This window comes from Rattus norvegicus, chromosome 16 (genome assembly GCF_036323735.1).
Source record: "Rattus norvegicus strain BN/NHsdMcwi chromosome 16, GRCr8, whole genome shotgun sequence".
NCBI lineage: Eukaryota > Metazoa > Chordata > Mammalia > Rodentia > Muridae > Rattus > Rattus norvegicus.
Window position 1 is genome coordinate 63,984,749 of NC_086034.1, and position 25,728 is coordinate 64,010,476.

At 39.8% G+C, this 25,728-nt stretch overlaps 1 protein-coding gene across 2 annotated transcripts in view; it reads left to right on the forward strand.

The window, feature by feature from the left end:
* Positions 1-25,728, forward strand: part of Tnks (tankyrase) — a 151,004-nt gene that overhangs the window by 61,780 nt on the left and 63,496 nt on the right. For both annotated transcript variants that reach the window (XM_039094390.2, NM_001106084.2), the window contains 2 exons: positions 21,792-21,828; positions 22,569-22,644. In XM_039094390.2, the coding sequence (XP_038950318.1) occupies positions 21,792-21,828; positions 22,569-22,644 (113 nt within the window). The remainder of the gene's footprint in view (positions 1-21,791; positions 21,829-22,568; positions 22,645-25,728) is intronic.

Below are 25,728 nucleotides of genomic sequence, written 5' to 3' on the forward strand. Positions count from 1 at the left end.
ATTTTATCATTAAAAAAGATTCTGATGTTATTGACTATTAAAATTATGGGAAAGATCACTTAGGTTTGAGGAAGCACTGTTAATTATATAGTAATGTAATTGAATTCTATAATTAAAGTAAGTAGCTTGCTGTTGGAGAGTTTACTTGTGGCCTATGCAGAATACCATCTTTCCTGTTCTGCCTCAGCCTTGCTGTGCCCAGTACCAGTGTTGCTGTATAATGTTATGCTGAGGCTGTGGAGTCTGGGGTAGGATATGAAATGTTACATTATCCTAAAAACAAAAACCACTTTCACATCTCTACTAATGTGTTTAGGGATAGCTGTTCTAACACCTGTGTAATGACATCTCCCAGCATGCTTTCGGTACCAGTGAAGAGAATGTCAGCTGCTAATAAAAGGCTAACTCAGTTACCCTCATCTACTTAGCAAGCCATTGGATCATCAGTCCCTGACAGCCTTAGACTGGGAAAGCATATTACTGGAATCCCAGGGGACATAGTACTCTTAACTTAAACCTTCTGCTAAACAGATCTTATCACTGGCAACACTTTTATATCCAAATGGGGTAGAGGTTAAATGGTTAGAGGATGCAGTAGTTAATTATAAAGGGAAATTTGTGCATGCATGCCACAGTTCATTACTCTTCCCATCCCCACCTGTTCCTGTTTTCAATGACTTCATTTATGTATTGCCTGATTCTCATTCCTCCTAGTATTAGATTCTTGAGAAGTAGAATTCTTTTTGCTTATTGTTATGATCATAAGCCTCAGTGATATACCTGTAAAATAAATTAGTCAGTAGATGGATAGTTATTGATAGACTAGAACAGACTTATTATTAACAGTGTAACAATTTTTTATGGGAGAGAAAGCATGACTACGTGTGAAGAGAATTGGTCACAGTCTGTGTGAGCAGGAATCAGAGATGAATGCTGGGGGGGCAGCCCACTTTGTCCTCCTCCCTGTTTTATAGAACCTGGACCTAGACCTATGTTCTGGTGCTGCCCACATTCTGGAGGATCATCCCTCTCAGTTAAAGCTCGGTGGAAACACTCTCACCAGCATCCCCAGATGTCTGTCTCTTAGGTGATGCCAAATCCCGGCAGGGTGATAAAATCAAGTTTTACAGTAATTTTTATGTAGATTTACCAGACCTACCTAGTCAGACCCCACTCTCATGCACACACCCTTACACTTGCCTTTACTGTATCATTAGTCAGTTACAGTATGTGGTGCTTCGTGGCTCAACTCTTCATGATATATTCTCTCCTAAGAACAAAGATACTAGCCAAAATGTAACAATCATAATTGGGAAATAAAGCATTAGTGCAGTATTATCTCAGGTATAATACAGTTCATCTTTCTACTGTTTTATGGAAATGGTTCTTGACTTTTTCCAGTAATGCCTGGTAACTGTATTTCTTCAGTTTTTGAACTCTGAACCTTTTTATAAACATTTAAAAGTGGCCTGTCATTTGCTCTGTCTTTACCTAGTAGTTACCCCTTCTTTACAGAGTCTACTGTAACATTTGCCTCGCTCACCCACCTCCCCCCTCACCGCCCTTTCAACACTTTCTGCTCTTTGCTTAGTGATGCCACTGCTATCTCTGTTCCTTAGACTTGCTGGGATGCAGGTAACAGTTACTGACTGTTGTGCATCCTTTATATCAAGCGCTTGAAAAACATATCGTAAAGCTGTTTTAAATGACAGGAAAAGGTGCAGTAAGACTTTATCTCTTTCTTTCAAAAACACGCCAACCAGTACTCTTCTGAAACAACTTTAATATATTGGAAATTCAGACTAGATTTTGTAACATTGTTTTTCAGTCACAAAATATATAAGCAATGGGTTATCTATTTTTAATTACAAAAATTGTAGTCTACCTAAATGGCTAGTGACCAGTATTTTGTATGTCCAATAGAGTATTTCACATATATAAAATAGGTTCTCTGTGAACTATTGATGGGTTAGTCTCAAGGTAGACTTTTAAGATGAGTATGAAAAGGGATTTATGATATGACATTCTTTCTGTAAGCAACAATATGTAGTAGGTGGCTCCTTGTGTTTTGGTTTTGACATCTTTATGTTATCTCTAGCCTCTCCATGTATCAGAGTTATGGTATGTCACTACTGTGTGGTTTTTGTCTTGGACACGGCCTTCCTTGATCTCTTAGATTATCCTACTCTAGAGACAGCATGGTGCTGTATTTTGAGCGACTCTCTAGGGAGGCCTGTAATGTGGCACTGGAGTACCTGCCCAGTCAGACAACCTGAGGCCTGCCAGCTGTATCCTGTGAAGGCTGAAGTCTATTTCCAGTGTCAAGTCTTGTTGTCCTCAAGCTTGTCCTGTAGCTTAGATGCAGCCCTGAGATGCTGAGTCAAAATCATTCAGCTAACCATTCCCAGATTCCTTTGTTCTTGTAGCTACCAACCATTGAGGTGAATTAATTGTTTCAGCAGAAATAGATTCCTAGTATATAGTGATGTGTTTTTACTTAATCATTTAAAAACTTTTTCCGTTTGTAAAATGAAACACAGGAATGATAAACCAGAAAACATTAAAATTGATAATATTCAAGAAAGTTGAAATGTCAGAAAGGAAGCCTGAGAGAAAGGGAGAGGAAGACGGAGGGAAAACATGAGAATCCAGAGGTATTCCTAGAGGGTACTGTTCTGGGGAAAGCTTAACCAGGAAGTCTGCCATGCTTGCTAAGGAAGTCGGGGATGAAGAGGAAATCCCAGGCTGTGAATACAGACAAGCTCTCTGTATTTCAAATAGTCACATTTAAGCCCCATTTCAATGTGTCCTCACCAATGAGAGAGAGTCAGATACATCTTGTGTGTAAGCAGGGGTGGCACCTGAGAAGACACCAAGACAGTTGCCATGTGTCTAGGGCATGGACATATGGACATACATGTAGAGAACATAGAAGCTCACGGGCACATTGCTGTCCTGTCAGGCAGGAATCTTCTGTGTTCAGTTTTCAAATTCTCTGCGTTTGAAATTATTGGAAAGTTTTTAAGCATTACTGGGTAAAACAGAGGGCTTGCTGCTTGGCTGAGGGATCTAATGAACAGTGAGTGCATGTACTGGTTCCCCACTTTCCACTCCAGCCTTCCTAAATGCTATGTAGGCCCCCTCCCTCCCTCCTTCCCTCCCTCCCTCCCTTCCTTCCTCCCTTCTCCCTCCCTCCCTCCACTTTACATTTCCCTTCCAACCACAACCATGGGCTTTTGTATCCAATGTCTCAAGACTAGGTGTAGTTTTCAAAATGAATGAAATTTAAACTTCTCTTAGGCCAGAACATCTTATGAACATTGTTGCAGTTATTAATTCTTTACCTTTTATCTTGCTTTTAAGCTAACTACTAGGCATTTAGTTCTTTTGAAAGCAAATGCTGTCTGTGTGCTTTTGCCTTATGTTTTCTAGGAGACCACAGTAAACACTGTGCTCCTAATGAGTGACAGTGCAGTGTGTCAACTCCCTTCCTGAAGGATGCCTTAGCCTGCTTGCACACCAGCTATACTGACTAGTTCTCAGGAAGCTTTGTGACCAAGTTAGCCATCTCAGCTTTGTGGGCATGACTACAGGATGTGCTCAGCAGTACTTTGTTGAGGAATGGATCAGGCCTACTTAGAAGAGCAGCTGTTTAAGAGTGTCTTGCTTTTATACATTTGATCATAACCCTCTGATGGTTTTGGAATCCTGCACTTTCTTTTTTTTTTTTTAAACGGTGGCCATTGAAAGTCTTCAGAATTGACAGGCTGACAGGGAATGGAGAAGAATACAGGGAATGATATGCTTTAATTCCCTTTGAGAGAACGTAGAAAATGTGTAATTATCTGAAGTGACTGTATCATTTCATATATGGAAATGTCTTAAAGGAAGTAGTACTTACGAGCTTAATTGAATAGAAAATCAGTCCCAGATAAGAGGAGCTTACACAGTGGAAAGATTGCCCATGGATCTGTAGCTGAGGGGATCACCCCTCTTATCCAAGCACACTGCCCTTCTTCCTGGTGAGAAGGGCTATTCTGGCATCGTTCCTCTTCCCCCTCCCCCCCATTTGTGAGAAAAATTTTATTGCTCTTTACAATTCTAGTTATATGTATTTGGCTTCAATGTTTGGAAATGGGCCCCAGGTAAATGAAAGGCATCTTTTTTCTCTATTGATGTTCAGTCTTTCCATATGTTGTTTTTCTATTATTCTACTATCCTCTAATAGTACTGAGAGTGAATGATATATTGTTTCTGACAGGACCAAAAATGACTTTTTAAAAGAAGTTATTAGAATGCCAGGGGCAGTAACAGGCAGATGTAGGCGTCTCCAGAAGAGCAGTGTCTTTGTGCACTTGTTTGCAAAATTAATCTTCTTTTCATCTTCAAAACCTAATAACTTCTTACCCATGGCTTTTCAAAAGAAAAGTGACGACACCACCACCACCACCACCGCCGCCGCCGCCGCCGCCGCCGCCGCCGCCGCCGCCCCACCTCCCCCCCCCCCCCCCCCCCCCCGAGCAGAAGCATGAGTGGGGATGATGTGGAAGCAAAGGAGAGCTAAGATGGGGAGGGCAGAAGGCCAAGTGAGAGTGGAAGCCACACTCAAACCTCGAGTGCCACCATCTCGTACACGTGTGGGGCCGCCTGCTGGTCCTAAGGCTGGACATCCAGTTGTCTGGATCCTCGAAGGCATTAACGACCCAGCCTATAGTCTGATAGAACGTTCTGGATCCCTTATTCTCTCGTAGCTGTTTACGTGGCCGCCGTGTCAGTGCCACCTCAGTCATTGTAAGTGTCAGGGAATGCTATGCTGCAATAGTGGTGCTGTCATTTGAGTTAACAGGAGCCAAGAAGTCTCCTGAAAGAGGCTAGAGCTCTAAGTCACATCCTCTGACTTTCCTCTAGGATGCAGGGATAATGCATCCTAGTTTATACGGTCTGTTTCTGAGAGAAAGGTCAGGGAAAGATGAGTCTCTGGTTGGTTGGTTTTTTTTCGGCTTTAGATCTTTATGTGATACTTTTTTAGAAAAAAAAAGCTGTCAAAACTAATCTATGATTTAAACAAAAATGAAAATAAAGATTTTTTTGAGCCAATAGGTTAAAAAATGTGAACTAGAAAATGTAAATATTCAAAAAATAAAAAAATTAAGATTTATAAGGACAATGACATGGTATATAATAAAAAATAAAAGAAATTTTAAAAGGATTTACAAAATGCCTTACCAAAAAATGGTTATACCCACATGGCAAAGACAGCATCCAGAGCATAGGGAAGAAAACGTTCTCTGTTCTTTTATGTAGCATCTTTTAAAATTTACTTTTAGTCTTCCATGTTTAAGTTTGGGGTGTGCCCACGCACATGACCGGATGCAGATGTGTCACCGGTACGTCAAGTACTCTTGGTATAGAAAGTTTTGCTTAGAAAATATAGAAATGAGGGTGGGAGTATCCTGAAACCTTTACTCAGAGACAAGGTGAGTGAGGTTCTTTGGAAGCTTTCTAAACTCACATTCACCCACCACCATAATGAATGTCCTTCCTGTGGACCAGAGAAAGTCAGCAGAGGTTCTTAGCATCACTTCCCATAGGGGCTGTTGTTTGGCAGTGCTCTGGAATCAGCAGTGCTTGACAACTGATAGTGGAGGCAAATACCATGGCACATACTGTAAGAAATTGTGTCCAGCCAATTGAGAGAAATAACCTTTGAGAAATAAGTAGCATCTTTTAAATTTCATTTTTATCATTAGATGCTTAATTACATTTGTGTGTGTGGTGGTGGGGTGCCCACACACCGAATACATGCATATGTACCACATGCATGTCAAGGTACTCTTGAAATGGGCAGGCTATATTTTTCTCCTTTCAGACCTAAATAATTTCATGTAACATCAGCTTCAAGTTGGGGCTTTTGGGAAAAAAAGTTGTCAAGTGAATAAAACAAGAAAACTAGATAACATTGCTAACACAGAGGTGAGCAGAGTCTCTGTGTAGTTCCCAATATTCCCGATACCTTCCTCAGCCAGTTTATGTGTATGACACTTGCCTTTTGTACCTACTCATGGGCATGTCCCTATTTTTTAATTGCAGCCAATTTAGAACAAACCTCTTCTTCCTTAGACTCTTTCCTCAACTCCCCAGCGAATGCCCAAGAACTCAAACTGACTGTCTCTCACACCCTCTACTTGGGTATGGGACTGCTTACTCACAGGCTGCGTTCTCTCTCACTGCAGTAATCAGTCTGGTCTGTTCAGCTTCCGATACAGCCTCAGTGCTTTTGGCGGGGGACACTAAGAGGTGTCTCAGAATGCTCATTCTTGCTTCAGCATTTAGATGGTGAATGTTTGGTTGATTTGTTTGTGGGGTTTGGTAGATAGGTACAAAACTGTTTTTCTTTAATTCAGCATGTTAGCATGTGAGGTTGGGTTTGTGTAGGACCAAGTATGGAGACACCCTGACTGTACTGCCCTCTAGGCTGTGTTTTCATGTACTAACAGAAGCAAGTCTGCTCTATTCATCAGTCTCTTCCCTAATACCATATTATAATAAAAGACATGTGAATTCTGGAAATTTTGTTTTTCATGGAGTATAGAATTCTACTTACCTCAACAAAAAGCTAAATTCTTGGAGTATATTCATAAGAACTTTAGTGCCAGGGAGTATTCATATCACTATATATGTAGTTTTTTAATCCCCCTCCCCCCAAGAATGCTTCTTTTTTTTATTTTTCTGCTAGTTTTTTAAAAGGGAAAAACAGATAAACTTGGTTTTGCAACTCAGTTGTAATGATTTTAACACACACACACACAGACTCACACACACTCACACACTCTCACACACACACTCACACACACTCTCTCACACATACACTGTCTCACAACACTCTCTCTCATACACACAGACACACACACACACTCACACACACTCACACACACTCTCACACACACACACACACACACACACACACACACACACACACACGCACTATCCCTCCCCTTCTGGTGGGCAGTTGGGATGATAGGTTGTGTGCCTGTCCTGAAGGAACTTCTGAGTGAGTGAGTGAGTGAGTGAGTGAGTGAGTGAGTGAGTGAGTGAGTGAGTTCCTTCATCTGCCTTCGGATAGACCTGTCTCCAAAGTCATTTTATATAAGACCTGATGGCTTCTCAGTTTAGTCTTCATCATTGGAAACTATAGATTTAAACACTAAAGCAGAGAGTAGACTAAGGATGCCAAGGAAATAATTGGATCCTCAGTTTAAATTTTTCACTCTTTCAAACAAATTTTTTTTACTTAACTCTATTAAAGTCATCAAGATGATAAAACATGAGGCTGCCAAGGATCCCAAAATAGCCTGCTGGGATTTTATACCAATCACAGGGCTCTTAGGTGGGTAGACTTTGTCACCATTCTTAGATAATTCTATGCAGAAGCCATTATACAAATGACTGCTTCTATCAATTGAGTTACATTTACTCAAATGAATGGATAATATCTATTGCTAACGGAATGAGAGATTGTGTGAGAATCATTTTCAGCCTCTGGCTTAGTGCATTCTCTAAAATGTATGGCTGTTTAAAATGTAAATTTATTTGAAATAGTTTTCTATCTTTGTCACATTAGTTTTCTATATATATATATATATATATATATATATATCTAATTCAAATTTTGTGTCTAAATTTATTTTGGGCTAGAGACAAATACTTTGGAATGGTACAAGATGAACCAGAATATTGTACCTTATAAATATGATCAGTCATAAATTATCTGGCTATATAATTTGTCACTGTAAAAGAAAAAAATTAGAAAACCGGACATGATATAGGTAAAGAGAAGGACTTTCTACCAGGACTCTGTCTGCTCAAGGATTAAGGCCAGCAGTTGACAAGGAAACTAAAAAACTTCTATACAGCAAAAAGCCAAACCAAAACAAACAAAAAAAACCCCCCAAAACAAACAAAAAACCCCAAAAAACAAACCAAACCAAAAACAAAACAAAAAATAAAACAACAAAACAAAACAAAAAAAAAAAAGAAAAAAGAAAAACCCAACTAGTTGAAGAGGAAGGCCACAGAAAGTGAGGCAATCTTTGCCAGCTATATATTTGACAGGTGCTTAATAGCCATAACCTATAAATAATTAAACAAATAAAGCATCAGAAAACCAAACAACCCATTTAAAAATGGACTTAGGGTCTGAACAGTGAGTTCACAGAAAAATAAAGCTGGCTACAAAGTACATCAGAAGTGTTCAGCACCCTTAGCAGTCAGGAAATACTAACTTTAAGGTTTCATCCTACACTTGTCAGAATGGCAAAGATCTACAAATTAACATACAACAAGTGTTGGAGAGGATGTGGGTCAGAGCGGACCCCGCATGCACTGATGGTGTGATTGAGGACTGCTGCACCCACCCTGGAAATCTGGGAATTTCCCACAGGGAATCCCCAAAACAAGAAAAATCAATCCGTGTGACCCATGTTTACCACCCTCTCTGCATATACCCACGGAACTGAACATCCTGTGCCATACTTAACTGTGTTCATTGCTTCTCTAACCACAATAACTGGGAATGGAAACAGCCTTACATGGCCTTCAACTGATAGTGGAAATCTGCTATGTATACACTTGCAAGACCATTCAACAGCGAAGAAAAATGAAATCATGAACTTTAGCTAAATGGATAGCATTACAAAAGATCATACTGAGCCAGGCAGTGGTGTCAGCACACACCTTTAGTCCCAGCACTTGAGAGGTAGAAGCAGGCGAATCTCTGAATTCAAGGTCAGTATGATCTACAGAGCAAGTTCCAGGACAGCCAAGACTACATGGAGAAACCATGTCTTGAAAACTAAAACAAAAAAAAGGAAGAGGAGGAGGAGAAGGGAAGGAAGGGAGGTGGGTCATACTGAGTGAGGTGGCCTAGACCCAGAAAGACAATTCCTTTTCCAGGTCTTCAGGTATGAATCTATGGCCTGAAGTAACTGCAGAAGTCAGGAAAGTAAAAAGGAACAGTTAGGGTGTGGGGGAAGTTGGGGCACAGGAAAGAGAGCACTTGAGAGATTTATAGGCCACATGTGACCGAATGGGGAAATGGGAGAAATGGGGGTGGGTTAATTAGGAAGTGGAGGGAGATAAATACAGAAAAGGGAGGGTAAAAGCCTTAAGGAATCATGCTGTTAACTATTTACCTAAATGTACCCACAATACATGTAAGTGTGTTTACTTACATACTTTAAATGAGGAATTCCCATCTGGGCTTGGCAGTGTTTCACCCAAGTGCCATAGAGTGTCTGACTTCTCACACCCCAACAACAGTTGTGAGAAGACTTCTTTTGAGGCATTGGTCAGGGTTGTCCAAGAGGCTTCCAAAACAGTATAGACTACTGCTATTGTTCATGGATGCCCCTCTAGTCCCAGGATGCAAGGGAAGCCCCCATTGCTGAAGACACCATACACATTAGACAGAGGACCCGAACAAGCTTCCCTCCCGAAGACTAGCTTTCTTGATACCAGAGTCACCATGCTAGCTTCCTTCCCCTCGTGTGTGTGTGTGTGTGTGTGTGTGTGTGTGTGTGTGTGTGTGTATGAATGTATGTATGTATGTATGTATGTATGTATGTATGTATAATATTAGTGTTCTCTTCTTAACTATATTCCCTACTACCCTGTCTTGGTTCCTCCATCCCCCCAGTCTTAATTTAAAAAGTGTCATCTCAGCTGAGCATGGTGACACATGCCTTCAGTAGTGAGGCTAAAATAGGATTACAAGATTGAGGTTGTCCTAGGCTAAAAGTTGAGGCCTTGTCTCAAAAAAACCCCAAAACTATAAAGACTGTAGCAATAAAAAATATAAATAAGAACGTTAAGGAGAATCTCTATGTAAGGACAGACTGCATTGCAGCAGTTAGGAAAGGGGGACCAACAGGACAGGATTAGAACAAAGAATAACAACTTCATTGATGTCTAGAACAAACAGAAAGCTCAGTAGGTGGCAGTCTGAATGGCCTAGTGTAAGTGTGTGCCTCTGATTCTGTGAAGACCGGCACAGGTTTGCGTGTGCACGTTTACTCTCCAGCAGTCAGCGCGGTCTGCGTCAGACTTACAATGACTTTGACAGGTACTTCCTGGTGGCACATGACTTCAATCGCAGCTCTCGGGGGGCAGATACAGGCTCCGCTCAAGGCCAGCCGGGCTACATCCATCTTAAAGAAAGTTTAGAACGACTTCCTTCCCTTGATAGCGTGGCAAATGTATTGGAGGGGTTAACTGTTTGAATTAACTTGTAAAGAAAAAATTAATAGGCGTCAATAAACTAATCAGATATATAACTATGTTCTATTAAAAAACCATATTCATTTTCTGTTCTCTGGAAAATACTGCCTAAATTATAACTGATTTGTAAAATAAAGGAGGGACTTTGTGTTTTTAGAATATTACAATTACTATTCAGTAATTAGACTAAAAAGAAAATTATCCAGAAGAAATAAATACTGATATTTAAATTATAATCATGCAAAATAACAAATACAAAAATAAGAGACAGGGTTTAGGGTTTAGTTAGTTACTGGTTTTTTGGGGGGGTTGGTTAGTTTTAGGTTTTTTTTGTTTTTGTATTTTGTTTGTTTTGACATAGGACTCTTTGTCCTATGTAGTCTTGGCTGTTCTGAAATGACAGTGGTCTGCCTCTCCTGCTTCCTGTGTGATGGGGTTAAAGCTGTATCCCACCATGCCCTTCCGTGTTTTGCTGTGATTACAATGTGGTAACTGAATCGAAGTTGAATGTCTGTTCAGCTAGCTCGTGCGTATGGTGGAAATACAAAATGGTGGCTAGCGTGGGGCTGCGTGAGACCTCTCAAAAAGCAGACAGAACAAACGGCCAGTCGATTAATTGACACCAGGTCTTTTATTTTACTATATGGAGAGTAAACGGTATAGCAAGTGATGATCACTTGCAGGTTGGGTGTGCTTGTCTCTTATTGGATGCTACCACTAAACATCTTTCAGCACAAACCTTCAGCTAGCTGTGTTACCTTTTATGTTGATGTGAAGTTGAGCAATTTCTAAAGAAAGGGAAGGAACGAGCTCACAGTTCTGAAGGTCCCAAAGCATGTCACCAATCCCTTAGCTTTGCTGAGGGGCTCTGTGTTGGGAGCAGACGTGAGTGCGATGGCCGGATGGAGAGTAAGAAGGATGAGTGGACCAGCTTGCTTTTTGTAATGACCCATTCCCAAGGGAACTTTCTGTGGGAGCCTAGCATTCATCCTTGCCAAAACTGATGCTTCGGACTACATTATTTACTTTGGACTGAGCCCAGCTCTTAAAGAGTCCCACCATCTCTCAACATTGCCATACTGGGGACCAAACTCCAACCATGTGAACCTGCAGAAAACATTCCCTGGCATCGTCAAAGGTTATTTTGAATGCTGTCTCAAGGCACAGTATATCCCACAAGAATTTTGAGAGTAGTTTGGGAATGTTTCCTATAGGATCTAGTCTAGGCTTTTACCTGTGTTTCAAAAGGGATAGGCCCTCCAGGCATACAGTATATGTGCTGTGTGGGAGGCTGAGGCAAGAGGATCACAAGTTCAAGATGTGCCCGGGTTCTCAGGAAAGAAACAGACAGGCCAGTATAAGTACAGAAATATTACAATAGTCAGGCTGGCTCTAGGAAGGAAGCCAGACTGACAGTGTCATTGTTTAGAAAGCAAGTCACTCTAAGCAAGGATTGTGGTCACTTTTCTAGCTATTTAATGGCCATACACAGGAAGCATTGTTCCCTGTGTTCTCATCCCATCATTTTGGAAACAATGATTACCAACAGGAAAGACGTACATTTCTTCAATATTAAAATTAAATTCCAATATATTATAAGTAAATATTAAATCTGAAATGGTAATACTAGGTCCATGTTACTTTAAAGTGCTTTAACATGCTGACCAATGCACATAGTGAACTTTAATCAAGTTTTGTAGATTGTTGCATATCAAGGTTGGTTGGTACATTCACATGTCATAAAAATAAGCTACATTCAACATGTATTTCATGAAACCATTATGTATGATTTAACGTCAGTTTCTGACTTAAAAAGAACAAGGGTGTGAAGTGTCAAATCACTTGTCTTCGTTATAACTTATCATTCTGATGACCTGTGGATGGATATTCCTGCAGCTGTCAGTGGGTCGGTCACCAGCTAGAATATTAGTGGCCATCATAGATGTCTATGACAGGACCTCCATACGAATAGCATGCTTTTCTCCTTTGCAAGCCTTCTAAGAGCAATAGATTGCCATCCTGGTGAGGCTCCTCCACTGACCATGAGGTTTGGTGTCTCGTGGCACAGCGGGAGAGATACTGCCTCCCATCGCTCTTACAGTTGTCTCCTTTGAGCTTTCACCAATTCTTAGTCATTATTTAAGACTATTCTTTCTCTCTTAATTTACTAATAGGTTTTATCAGTTTCTCTACTTTTCTTCTGCTGTGACTACAACTTTCTGGGGACATAACCCCCGAAAAGAGAATAGTAATGTAAAATGCCACCCTCTTCTCACTGGAAAAAAAAAAAGCAAAATAAAACAAAAACTCATTACAGAGAAGGATGATGGGGACTGGGAAGTGTGTTTCCTCATATTCTGTAAGTGTTCTTTTAATTAAAAAACTTTCAAGGGGTTTAATGAGAGAAGATGAATGCTGCCCTTGGTTACACAGCAAAATAAGGACCAGTTATTAGTGTAAAAGCCAAGAATTTACATTCTGACTCACGTTCTTCGTTGTTACTATCTTGGGTATTCTCTGGGGGTCAAGCAGTATTGGGTGTTTATTTGTGTTATCCCTGACCCTCAGAGCAATCCCATAAAGTAAGTTTTCTTTTTTAAAAATTGAGAAACATGAGATTTTGAGGAAGGTTAAACGACTTACTTGGTCAAACTCACATGGGTAGAAGATAATAGCACAGCCTGAGTTTGTTGGAAGCTTTTCGGCCCCAACAGTGATGCTCTTCGTTACAACTCCTCAGTGATTCCCAAGTCAGGCAGGCCCTGTCCTGCCCTCAAGAGACATGTGGTGGAGGGTTCCTTCACTTTTCCATGGTCATGCGCACGCACCACTCTTAGTGTCATGGTAAAGATGAAAGTAGGAGCAGAATCCCAGCCTGCTCCTCCTGAGGGCGTAAGGGGACTGAGGATGGCGGGTTGGAAAGAATCGCCCTGGCAGTGCTTGTTGGTTACAGGATGCAGGTGTTACTTCAGGGATGCAGAGCATTGTTAGCCTCTGAGCATTTTCTCTCTGCTCACGTAGTATGGCTGTCAGTGACTGGCGTGTTCACATTCTGTTCCATAACATGGTATTGTTTTCTTCTATCTAGAAAGGCAGACTTCTCCCTATCCCCACATTTCTTTTAAGTTAAGAAACTGAAGAATCTACCAGTTCTCACTTGTCCAGAGCTGACCCACTAAAAGGACCTGCATTTTTATATATTCAAAATTAAATGCATTTAACAACACCAAGAGAAAAGGAAATGAAGTAAGTATTTTGAAGTAAGAAAATAAAGCATTCTAGAAGTGTTTGGCCACTCATCTCATAGGCCCACAGCTTACAGTGTAATAATACTGTACTGAAAGTTCCTGGCAAGAAAAATATATAGCATCATTTTTCAGATAATCCCTATTGAATGCTTACATGTTTATAATGTAGTTCAAAAAGGGATTCTGTCAAAGCCAGACAAGTTAAAATGCTAAAGTAACAGTTCAGTGAAAATTCCACCATCCAGCCTACTCTAGTCCTTGAGTGTTCCAAGAGTTAATATTTATGGTACCAGCCTGTTAGCAAGGCCAGTGTGAAATTACTCATGTAATTTTACATACACATGGTGGATACATTTATGAGAGAAAAGTACATCCATCAAAGAATTAAAAATACCAAGATATTCAACACTGTCTCTTAATATTTGTATTATCTTATGTGAGGTATATTACAATGCTTTTTTCAAAAAAATGTTTCTTGATTAAACCTCTAGGCAAAATTGATCTCTTTATATAGGAAACTGTTTGATGTGTAGTACCTGCTGTCTCAGAGCTGTGAGGCTATAGGAACACAGCACATGGTGATGTATAGGAACCATATCGCTATCTTTGAAAAGAAAATTGCTTCCCTGCAGTCCTTTCCTTTATCAGGATGTTTTGCCTGCAGAGGCTCCAGAGTTTCCTGACAAGCCTAATTGGGAATTGTCAGACCCTTGCTTCTTGTGACAAGTTTAATCCTAAAGAATTACAAACTAATGTAGAAGTCCATGGGACTGTTTTTCTAATGACGTAAGAACTGTCTTTGATGTCACTGAACAATGAGGTAAAACTAAATTAGAAATGAATGTGGCAGTCGTCATTTAGAAATTGAAGACATTAAGATTAGTTACAAAACTATTGTAAGGTAGTTAGAAGAAAAGGGACATACATTTAATAACAGTGAGAATGGAAAGAATTTCAGTCAGAGAGAAAACATTAAGTGGACCAGGTGCTAGCAATTTGATGTGTTGGTTTAATTTCTTAGATTTGAAAAAGATGTGGACTGACCACTTCTTACAAAAGTAAATATATTTAAAATGCAACATGACAATCAGAGTTCCTAGATGTTTGCCCAAGAGAAATGAAATGTCCATTTGAAATGGTTTCTATAGATGTTTAAAGTAGCTTCACTTATAACCACCAAGGACTGAAACTAGGGAAAGGATAGTCAAATATGTCTGTTATGGAATATTGCTTAACAATTAAAAACCTACTATGTTCTGTGACAAGGATCCAAAAGATTTTATGTGTCCAGTATTTCCATTTAGATGACTTTGTGTGAACTAGAAGTGTCAGGACATGGTGGGGCTGGGTCAGGGTCAATCCTCAAAAATGTACAAGTCACTGTGCTGGGTTCAAGCCCCAGCAGCAGGAGAATAAAAAGAAGAAATGTCAAGCAAACAAAATTTAGGGACAGAAAATAGATAGTTGGCATGAAATGAGGCTTTACAGAAGCCTGAGAAATTTTGGGGTGCAATAGAAATATTCTGCTTTTAGTAGTAACTAAGAGATCATTCAAGTGGTTAACAACATTTGCTGCTCTCACAAAAGGACAGCACCCATGCTGGAGACCCATAGCTGCCTGGTAACTCTAGCACCAAATCTCAACACCCCTTTTGGACTTCACCAGCACATTCTTACACATGCATGCGTGTGTACACACTCACACACATACTCTAAAATTTTCAAAATATTTTGCAGTGTGAATACACCAGTCATGGCGGTGCACACTTTTAAATCTCACACGCAGGAGCCAAAAGCAGGTTGGATTGCTTTGGCCTACATAGTAAGGTCTTCCTCCCTCTGAAAAAAATATGAATGTAGCTACATAAAATATGCATCAATACCTAATATGAAAAGAGCCTCCCTGTAGCATTCCCTATAGCATTTATAGTTTTCAGTGAAACTTGGAAATTATGTGCACCCACTTTAGACTTGAAATTAAGGAAGTGTTCGTTGGTTGTTCTTAGAAAAAAGTCTAGCTGCACAGCATGGTGGTACAGGCCTTTAATCCCAGCACCTGGGAAGCAGAGGCAAGTGGATCTTGTTACTTGATACGACCCTGCTCTGTAAAGCAAGTTCCAAGTCAGCCAGGGCTATACAGTGAGACACCGTTCCCAGTAAACAAAACCCCCACCAGAAAGGCACTGTATCCCCACCTGCTGGGGTACACCCATAAACCCATTGTTGGGGGTCAGGCTGGGGACCATCAGCCCAAATTCAAAACCAGCCTGTGTCAAAATACTGAGCTCCAGGGAGGGAAAGGAAAGAATGAAAGGAAGAGGGGAGAAAGAAAAAAATAAAAAAGATCATCAGTATAGCACAAAGCTATTGCCAAGTGGATCAAATATGCAGTTTACTTGTCTAAATACTTCCTTTCTTCAGAGCTATTATTATAATTGAATTGTGTATTTAATTGTAGAGTCCTTCACTTGCTATTGGATCGGTATTTGATGGCTTGTAAATAGGCGTTCTGAGCTCTCAGGTCCTATGAAGTCTGGTACTATGTATGCCCTGTTGAGAACTTCTTAATGTATCCAAGGGGTTTTCCTCTGCATTGTGTTCTAAAAGGTCATTTTCTTTTAAATTACTCTGTACTCTGTAGATGGCTCACTGGCTAGCAGCTTCCTAGAGAAACACATCCCTGGCCATTAGTTGCCAACTTTAAAGAATATGTGTCTCACAATACAGTCCCCCCTTTTCTCTGTGGTTATTCACATTCATAGTTCCAATTTTTATATAGTTGTCCTCTTGGGTGTTTAAAGGATTGGTTCCAGCCCAGTGTTCCCCAGTATTTTATGGGGATGAGGCAGTTGTTTGATAGTAAACAAAGGGAAAGAAAAACTTAAGAGTTTTGGTTGCCAGAGTTCTAGGAGTCAGAAGAGTGTGTGTGTGGGGGGGGTGTCTCTCAATTATCAGAGTTTGCAATACAAGTTACGGTTCAAGTTTTCAGCTCTCGTGTATTGTCTACACTGTCTGTGTGATAGGCACTAGCTAGCTGCACCTGCCCACTACTGAAGTACGGTGGTGTGACTTAGCAACAAAAGGTTTTATTTTGTATAATTTTAACTTACATAAATGAGCACGTGAGTATGTTGGTTACTATAGCTGGATTATATTAAGTGCAATTTGTATTTAATGGTTCGTTAATGTTAGCTTCTTAGCTTTTAGGGGACAGTTGATTGAATAAAGGATCTCCACCAGAAAAATAATCTTCATAGCCTCAAAATATTTTGTTTTGGAAAATTGTGGCATGTTTTATTTGATTGTGACTTTAGATTTAACTGCTGGACTTTGAAGCCACGTCAGAACAAATGGAAAGATTTGATGGGATTCAAAGGTAGGAGCAAGGCATTCAAAATTCAAAGAACTTTGTAGATTATGTCTTGAAAATACACATGAAAGATTTTAGAATGAAACCAGTAGGCTAATTATCCCTCAAACGCTTGTTTCTGTGTAACAGAGTAGCTTTGGAAGATTGGTGTGCCTGAGAACCTAGCTTTAGTGATTTGAGAATAGATTGTTTCAAGGGTTGGGGATTTAGCTCAGTGGTAGAGTGCTTGCCTAGCAAGTGCAAGGCCCTGGGTTCGGTCCTCAGCTCCGGAAAAAAAGAAAAAAAAAAAGAGAGAGAGAGAGAGAGAGAGAGAGAGAGAGAGAGAGAGAGAGAGAGAGAATAGATTGTTTCATGGTCATGTAACTAAGTTCTTTCCACAGCCATGTGACTAGTTCTGAGTCTTCAAACCAAAACACAATGAAATACATCACCTAAACTAATATTTATTCCCTAAAATAGGCTGTGAGTTTGGCTAAAAGAATTGATTTCTTGTTTATGCTGGTACCTCAATTCAAAGATTTCTGTGTTGTCTTATCAGTTCTTGGTACTGTTCAGCACTCCCCAGGAGTGTCAGAATTGTATGTTCATGCCACTGCCACACGTCCAGCAACATCAGAGTCTCCACATCACCTTGGTAATAGAGGCTCTTGATGAAGTGTTTACAAAGCTCTTCCTTGAGACACCTAATAAGTCCAGAAACTAAAGCATGCTATGGAGACGTGAAATGCATCAATCACTTGAATCAACCAGAAGAACCTCCTTTATTTCTCTTCCTGTGGCCCAGTAGTCACAGAGTGGTCACTGTGGCTCAGTGCTTCAGAGTAGTTCTGATGGGAAATTTTTGGTTGATTGTATTATTTAAAGCTACTAATTCTTTTCTTTATCAAGTGTTCTTGTACTTCACAATTTAGTTTCTTTCCTAAAAGAGCCTTTTCTTCCAAGGCTCAAATTTGGTGATTCTTTGTCTAGACATTAGCCTAATTACAGAGCCTGATAGACGGATGATGGGGAAACTAGAAACTCGTTTGACTGCTTCAGGACCAGTTCATTAAGTAAGGAATCTGACAGCCACTGGGCATGGTGGTATATGCCTGTAATCCCAGCACTTGGGAGACCAGGGACAAGGGGATTGCTATGAGTTCCAGGCCAGCCTAGGCTGCATAGCAAGGAACAAGCCTGGCAGGCCAAGTAAGACCACAGGGCTAGGGGAAAATGACTTGTTAGATCTGCTCTGGAAGTGTAAGCTGAGGTGAGGTGGGGACAGGTGACTTCTCAGTTACATTTCCTGTATAATGGGAGCTGTCACTGCTGGGCACGTGCGGTGTAAAAACAGTTCAGAATTCCCTTTCAGTCTCTTACTACTTTAAACGTCTGTGATTTCCATGTCCAGAAACTTTCCGTGTTATTCCATCTCTGAAAAACAAAAGGGCTCATTTTTACAAAGCAATCCGCTTTGATCCTGCCAGTTGCTGGGAGTAAAGACCCCTCAGTGTCGACATTGGGGTACATCAGTACATGGCTTCTTTATGGAAGTTTCTTCAAAAGAAAAATTTCCCTGTATCCTAAGAGAAAGAGAAATAGGAAGGGGAGTTTTATTTTTATTTTTTTATTTTTTTTGGTTCTTTTTTTCGGAGCTGGGGACCGAACCCAGGGCCTTGCGCTTCCTAGGTAAGCGCTCTACCACTGAGCTAAATCCCCAGCCCTGGGAGTTTTATTTTTAACCTTCATCCTAAAAACATTTTAAAAACATTAATTTGTGTATCTGTGTGAGCATACATCTGTTTGCATGTATCAATATTTGGTAATAATGACTAATCAAAACAAAACAAACATTGTCCCTACTTGTTTTCACCCCACTTTACTGTAATGAAAAAATGGCCTGTGAAGCCAACTCTTCATTCCAGCCTGCTCTTCGTTTGCTTCCCAGCTCACCTCTCATTACTCAACTGTGTGCGCTAAAGAGCACCAGTGTTTATAGAGCACCATGGTCTCTCAGCTGAAGCCATACAGACCTGGTGCTGGGCTGCCAGTAAGCGGCTCGGCTTTGCTGTCAGTGTACAAAGGACTCTAAATTCATTATGTACCAGTTCCTTCGAGGCAGAGTGTGAGAAATGGCTTCAGCTGTTGACTGATTGTGGTCCTTGGGCACCAGATAGTGGATGCTGGAATGTATTGCAGAAAATCTGATTAAAGCCCTGGATCTCTAACAGGGAGAATAGAGTCATTTGCAATGCATACTTACATATTTCTTTTGAAGCATTGCCTTATTATCAGCCTATGCAGAAAGAGATAATATTTTTGCAAAGATGTGCATTTTGGTGAAAATAGCATGCTGTGCCTGATTAGGACCTTTGTACAGGTAGACTGATTGGAACTTTGAGGAGCCTGAGTCCTTTGCAGTTTTGTAACTTAGCTTTATTGGAATTATATTTCACTCTAACTGGATATCAGGAGTAGGTACTTGGAGTTCACAGCGTATGTGCACACAATACAGAATGTCAGCTGTGGGAGCCTGGATCTCATCCCCGTGACCTGGGTGCCTTGCCTCCCAACAAAAGTTTACTGGAGTAAAGTATAGGATGAGGATATTTATGTAGTCAGTAAACTGGAAGATACTGAAATGCAGTGATGTCGCACCCCTCCTGTTAAAACATCCAACATTTTCTCAGCACGTTCAAACTTAGTCCTGTTAAGTAGTCTGCCTCACTGTCCCCTAGGTGTCACTGGGTTGTGGCTTCCTTCTCTCTCACATTCCTTACCTGAAAGCTTTCTGTTTCTTCTTTAAAAGCTGCTTCAGTCTCCCCCAGAAAGGCCTCCTTAGCCCGCCGCCGTTAGCCTGCGAGTAATCCCATTTAGACCAGCCAATAAGCCCACAGTAGTACTTCATAGGCTTCCCTGGCCTACTGTGGTCATTTGCTTACTTCTCTTTTCTGCTTTAATAGGACAGTCTTATCGAAGGCAGAGATGGTGTCTCTGAACACGGTCCATATATATATATGAGAGAGAGAGAGAGAGAGAGAGAGAGAGAGAGTGTGTGTGTGTGTGTGTGTGTGTGTGTGTGTATGTATGCGAGCGTGTACACACACACCTTTTGAATGCATGAGTGGCTTTTTATAGATGTATTCCATGATTTGCATTATTTACATTGTAATTATTCAGGCTTTTTAAGTTTTAAATTTGATTTTATGACATCGCATTCCTAGTATATTTAACTTCCATACTGCTGTTTTAAAAAAGTGTTTAATAGGGGCTGGGGATTTAGCTCAGTGGTAGAGCGCTTACCTAGGAAGCGCAAGGCCCTGGGTTCGGTCCCCAGCTCCGAAAAAAAGAACCAAAAAAAAAAAAAAGTGTTTAATAAAGGTAAGTTTCTTAATCCTTTTGGCCTGAAGATGCAATTTTACTTTTGTGTAGTTAATTATTAAACAATTTGAACTACAGTTTATAGGAAATTGAAAAGACTAATTCTGTGATTCTGAAGTTGTTCAGTCTACTGTATGGGATTGGGGGTGCATAGAACTGACTTTATTGGTGTAAAATTCCCTTAATAACTTCTCCACTTGAAAATATGGTTATAGTTTCTAGATTTTAGCCTAGTTCCAATTGAAGAGATGAGTAATATAATATTCATTAATAGTAGATGACAGGATTTAAACTGCTGCTCAGTGGTCCTTGGTATCTTTTAGTGTTTGCATTGAAATAGCTCAATTTTATATCAAAATACAAAGAAAATGTAAAGAAAGGTATAACTGCAAATTTTAAAGTATCTTAAAGTAATTTACAGTTATAACTTTTATTAAATCAAGTCTTCTTTTTCTAACATATACCTGCTATTTTTCACAGGACATATTAAGACAATTTGTATAATTAATTATTCCTTTAATGATATTGCCAGCAGAGTTAATGAATTAGAGCCGAATCACAGTCTTGACTGTTGTTTTTATTTATTGAAGGAACAAACACAGTGTTGTTATTATTAAGGTTCCTTGTCCTTCCTTTGAGCTAGCAAAAGAAACTTGGGTGCACTAAGAAATCTGCTATGGGAGATTTGTAAGTTCTGTTTTCACTCTGATATGATTTGAAAAATCCGTTGTGAAAAAGAGTAAAATCACCCATGGCAGGACAGTCGGCTGCCTGCTTATTTCTAGAGACCCTACGCACTAAGCTTTCCTGGCAGTAAAATTAGTGTACCAGGCATGAAGGTCGGCGCAGGTTAGGCTATTGTTGCCGGTTAAGAATGTGCCCTCTGTTTTAGTTTGGGAGTACTGCCTCCAAGAGGCGCCTAGCATTTGGTACGTAGTTCACGTATTTCTAGTCTACAGACCTTCCCTATCAAGGCAAAAGAGGATTCGTGGTTCCAATATTTACCAGGTTTTTTTTTTTTCCTTTCCCTGCTGTAAAGCTCAGTGGTGGTAATTGATTAAAAAAAAAAAAAAAAACTTTCCATGGCATTACAAATAAAACAGGCTTTTTTTTTTAAGGCTAGTAATTTGTACCGTTAAAGAGCCACATTATTTTGCTTTTGTCTCAGAATGTATTATGCTTCACAAGTATACTGTGACAGTCTGAATACAAATAGGGGGGAAGGGACATTGTCTTGAGCTGGCATGCTGTTATCAGAGGGAATGTGTTCCTGGACTCGAGGTTTAGCATTCATTGGTTGTCTGAAGAAAGCCATTTCATCTGAGGATTGGACAAGAAGCTGCGTCAGTTTGCTGCCCGTCTCCAAGGCACTGGTGATGCTGCCTTCACAAGCTGGCTAACGTCACGGCTCCATCACCCAGCGGGGTGTGGACTCTCTTTTCTGTTCTTCTCTATTTAATTCTCTATTTGCTGCCTACTGCATTTCTTAATCTGTCTTCTGCCAAATGCTAACAGCATGATATTTTGCAATCATCTAGGTGAATACAAAAAGGACGAACTCCTAGAAGCTGCTAGGTAAGTGATTCCATTCATTTCAAGTAAGTATAATGCATTTAAGGGAGAAACGGGTGTGGGGGGCAGGTAGAGGAGTGTAAAGATTTATAATGTGCTCTTTCCTTGCTTGGATTTGAGGAGGTAGTGTGGATAAGATCTATTAAGTCTTTGTGTAGTTTATTTTACATTGTTAGTGGACACAATGACAGAATCCTTCACTATACTGAGCATTGTAAGGCTAATTTTATTTGTAACATGTCTTGATGTACTACCTGCAAACCTTTCAAAAGATATTCTTGTTCTTGGAGTGTTTCTATGCCTATATCTTTATTTTGCTTTGACGATTTCCTTTTCCTAGCCATGCTTGAAGGAGAGACATAAAGTAAACGTTAAAATTCTCAGTTAATTTGTTGTTGTTGGTGGTGGTGGTATTAATGGTCATTTATAATTTAATTGATTGCCTCTTTATAGAATTTGTATTTTTAAACTCTAATATTTAGATCACTTTTTGAATAAAGTTTGTAATTAAAATGACTAAGATAAATTTTATATGTAGAAAGCCACATTACTCATGATACCATACCATACCATCACATAATTAACAGGAATTATGATAACTGAAATAAATATTGTAGACGTGCATTGTGATCCATATTTAAAAATTAAAGCAAGATCCTTGTTGTTTTCCATTATAAAAGAACTATAAATATTCATAAGAGGCGCTATGATTTTACAGAAATTAACTTACTGCCTTTTTATAGGAGTGGTAATGAAGAAAAACTAATGGCTTTACTGACTCCTCTAAATGTGAATTGCCATGCCAGTGATGGGCGAAAGGTGAGCTATTTAAAATGTCACCTCTTCCAGTAATTTCCTCTTGCTTTACCGTGAAATTTTGTTCAGTATGGTTTGTGTACATGTTCATATTTACATATTTGTAGCTGTTTTTTCTGGCATCTCTGTTCTGTAGAATGAAATGCTCTCTCTTCCTGGTGGCTGTGACAGATTCATCGAGGTAGGGAAGCATGGGTCCTAAGTAAGCGTTCCTCCGTCAGACACCGAAAGTTGTTTGTTAAATGAACTGCTTACGCTGTTTTCAGTGAAGAGAATCAACAGCGTGCTTTCTGTGTGCCATGATGGAAATATGTGTCTTTGTTAGGATGTACACATTCTTAATTTATTTGGTAGATTTATCTGCTAGATAAGAGCACTTTGTTTATTAAAGGTGAGAAACTGTTAGTGATTTTTTAGATCTCCGTAACAGTTCTTTTTTTTTTTTTTAAACTTAACTGTGGCGTATTGTAAGAAAATAGATTAAAAGAGAAATACTCTGCATAAAGATACACTGTCATAACTGTAAGGTAATATATAAAATGTGCAGCCAGCAGCCTCACTGTCTGCTCCGTGTTGGTGCTGAATGTAGACGGAAATGGAATGTGTGTTAGACTGTGGCACTGATGGCAAAGCTTTGCAGTGACTTACCTAGTAGACTGAAAGAACCTCAGAGCATCTAAGCTAGCTAAGCTGGCAAATTCACTGAGTTCCCTCTCACTCTGGGGAGATGATTTTAAAGGGTAGCTGCTCATTTCTCCTGGAGATTTGGAGTTGCTGAAGGGACTTTAACCCCCATGAGTACTTTGAGCTCCATGTTTTATTTGGATCATGTCAGTAGGTAGAGTTACTCTCTCACTGTGTGGTAGGAGGCAGTCTCATCTCTAGTACGTGCAGCTGTGCCTTGTAGAAGTATCTAGAGCCCAGCTTCCCCTATAACCACTTTAGTCCTGGGAAGATGATGGGCACTTACTGTAGCAGGAGATGAAATACTATCGCTTCATCCCCAGGCCTCAGCCCTTATGCTGGACAGCCCCATTCTTCTCTCCTAAGGAGAGCCTCTCACTTCCGTATAGGTGGAGCCAATGTCCTTACCCAAATTCTTCTTCTTCATCAACCACATGGCTTTTGCCAAAAATTTCCTTACACTGAATTTATGCTCACATGCCTGTCTTCTACTGTTGTATTGGGTTTTTGCATTTTGTAGAGGATCAAGCATCTAGCAGCAGCTTAGTCTGTTTCACTGACAAACATGATTTTATTCCGAGAGTGAGAAAATCATCTCTACCAGTCTCGTAGTATTCAGAAAATTAAATTCGTAGTATGTGAATGAGAGAGTGTATCTTTTCTATTATTCTAACTTTGTATTCTGAGCTCATTTCTAGATAGTTGTAATGTGAGAAAGAACTGTATTATTTTCATGTGGAAGACCTCTGTAGTAACATACCTGAGAAATCACGCTGAAGGATTTCTGCTGAAATAATACAATGATTTTCTAAATATACACTTACACACTCACACATTATCAGGTTTTTTCAAATTAAATCAAGTTACTAAAGAAAATTAAGGAGGCATTTATTAGGTATATTGCAATGCATAAGGAACCATTCACAGTTGTCATCTGCGTGCAAAACACAAATAAAATTGCATGCATTCATGTGATATTAACAACACAGAGTGATTCTATCTAACTGCACCAATTGTGTAAAGCCACAAGCGGTATTCTTGGTGCTGGTGGAGATTGGTGTTTAACGCTCTGGTTATGACAGTGTTTGCTTTCTTGGTGTAGTTATCAAGAAAACACGTGAGCTAATCAAGCTGATAAATTACAAGTGTCTCAAATATTTGATACATTTTTTTAGGACTTTCTCATGTGTTTACTAGAATTAGGGAAACTGCTTTCATTATAAAAGAATAAAGGTATGTTTTCATGTGCAGTAAGTTAGTGAAGTATTTATTTAACAGTTTACTTCTTGGCTTTTATATTAGAACAGGTCATATAATCAAATCCTGTTTTTAGAGGCTCCAAAAAAAAGTTAATACTGAACTGATTCAATTTTTTTTTTTTTGTCCTTAGTTTTACTATAGTTCTTGGTTTGTAAATTTCAAAGACCCATGGAAATGTAAATTCATGGCTGGTTTTAGAAAGAAATGTTTCTCATACAGTGACTAGTGGGTGGGGAGTAGTAGAGATGTGTAGGGTGTAGGGTGAGATCGGTATTCTTCCTGTTGCCTGTGGGATTATGTAGGGTGTATGTTTTCATTGATTGGTATTTATCACTGTGACTTGATGGTTTAGTTGAGTAATGTGTAAGAGGTTAATATTTTGATTTCCCACAGATGTCTGCTTTTCTAGTCTCTAGAGCCCTGAAATCGTGATGCACCAGTGAGACACTGCCTGCTCTATCTTGCTGTATTTTACTTTCATTTTCATCAAAAGGCAAAAATCACCACAAATGTAGTTTAAAGTTATACAGTGGTACATATACCTGTACTTCGAGCAACTTGGGGAGGCTGAGGCAGGAGGATCAAAATTTTGCAGGGCCAGCCTGGACCACATAATGAAATCCTATCCTAAAAAGAAAGAACATTTTAAGTATTGTGCTGAGCTGAGCCCAAGGGATTGCATTGTAGCTGGAAGAGCAAGGGGCAGCAGAGAGCAGCAGAGCTGGAACAGCAGGCCAGGCGGCGGCTGCTCAGACAGACAGGGCCTCACTGTAGCCCAGAGATCCTCCCGCCTCTGCCTCTCTGTGCCACCAACCCCCATCCCTTCTGAGACCAACCCATCTTCCTTGTCAGGCTGTACATTCTATCCTGAGTTCTGCTTAAAGCAACTTCATTTCTAGAAAAGGAGGACAATTTAAAATAACATTTTATTCTAAAATACTACCTTCATTCAATCATTATACATGGTCTTAAGAATAATAATTATAATAGAAATACATACATCTAAATAAATTATTTAATTCTTCTGTCTCTGCCCATGGTGATTACATTCTACCACACACTTTCTGATTGTAGTGACACTCAGCTGGAGTTTTTCCTTTCTGGATAACCTTATTCCCAAGCTTTTACACATAATTTTTGGCC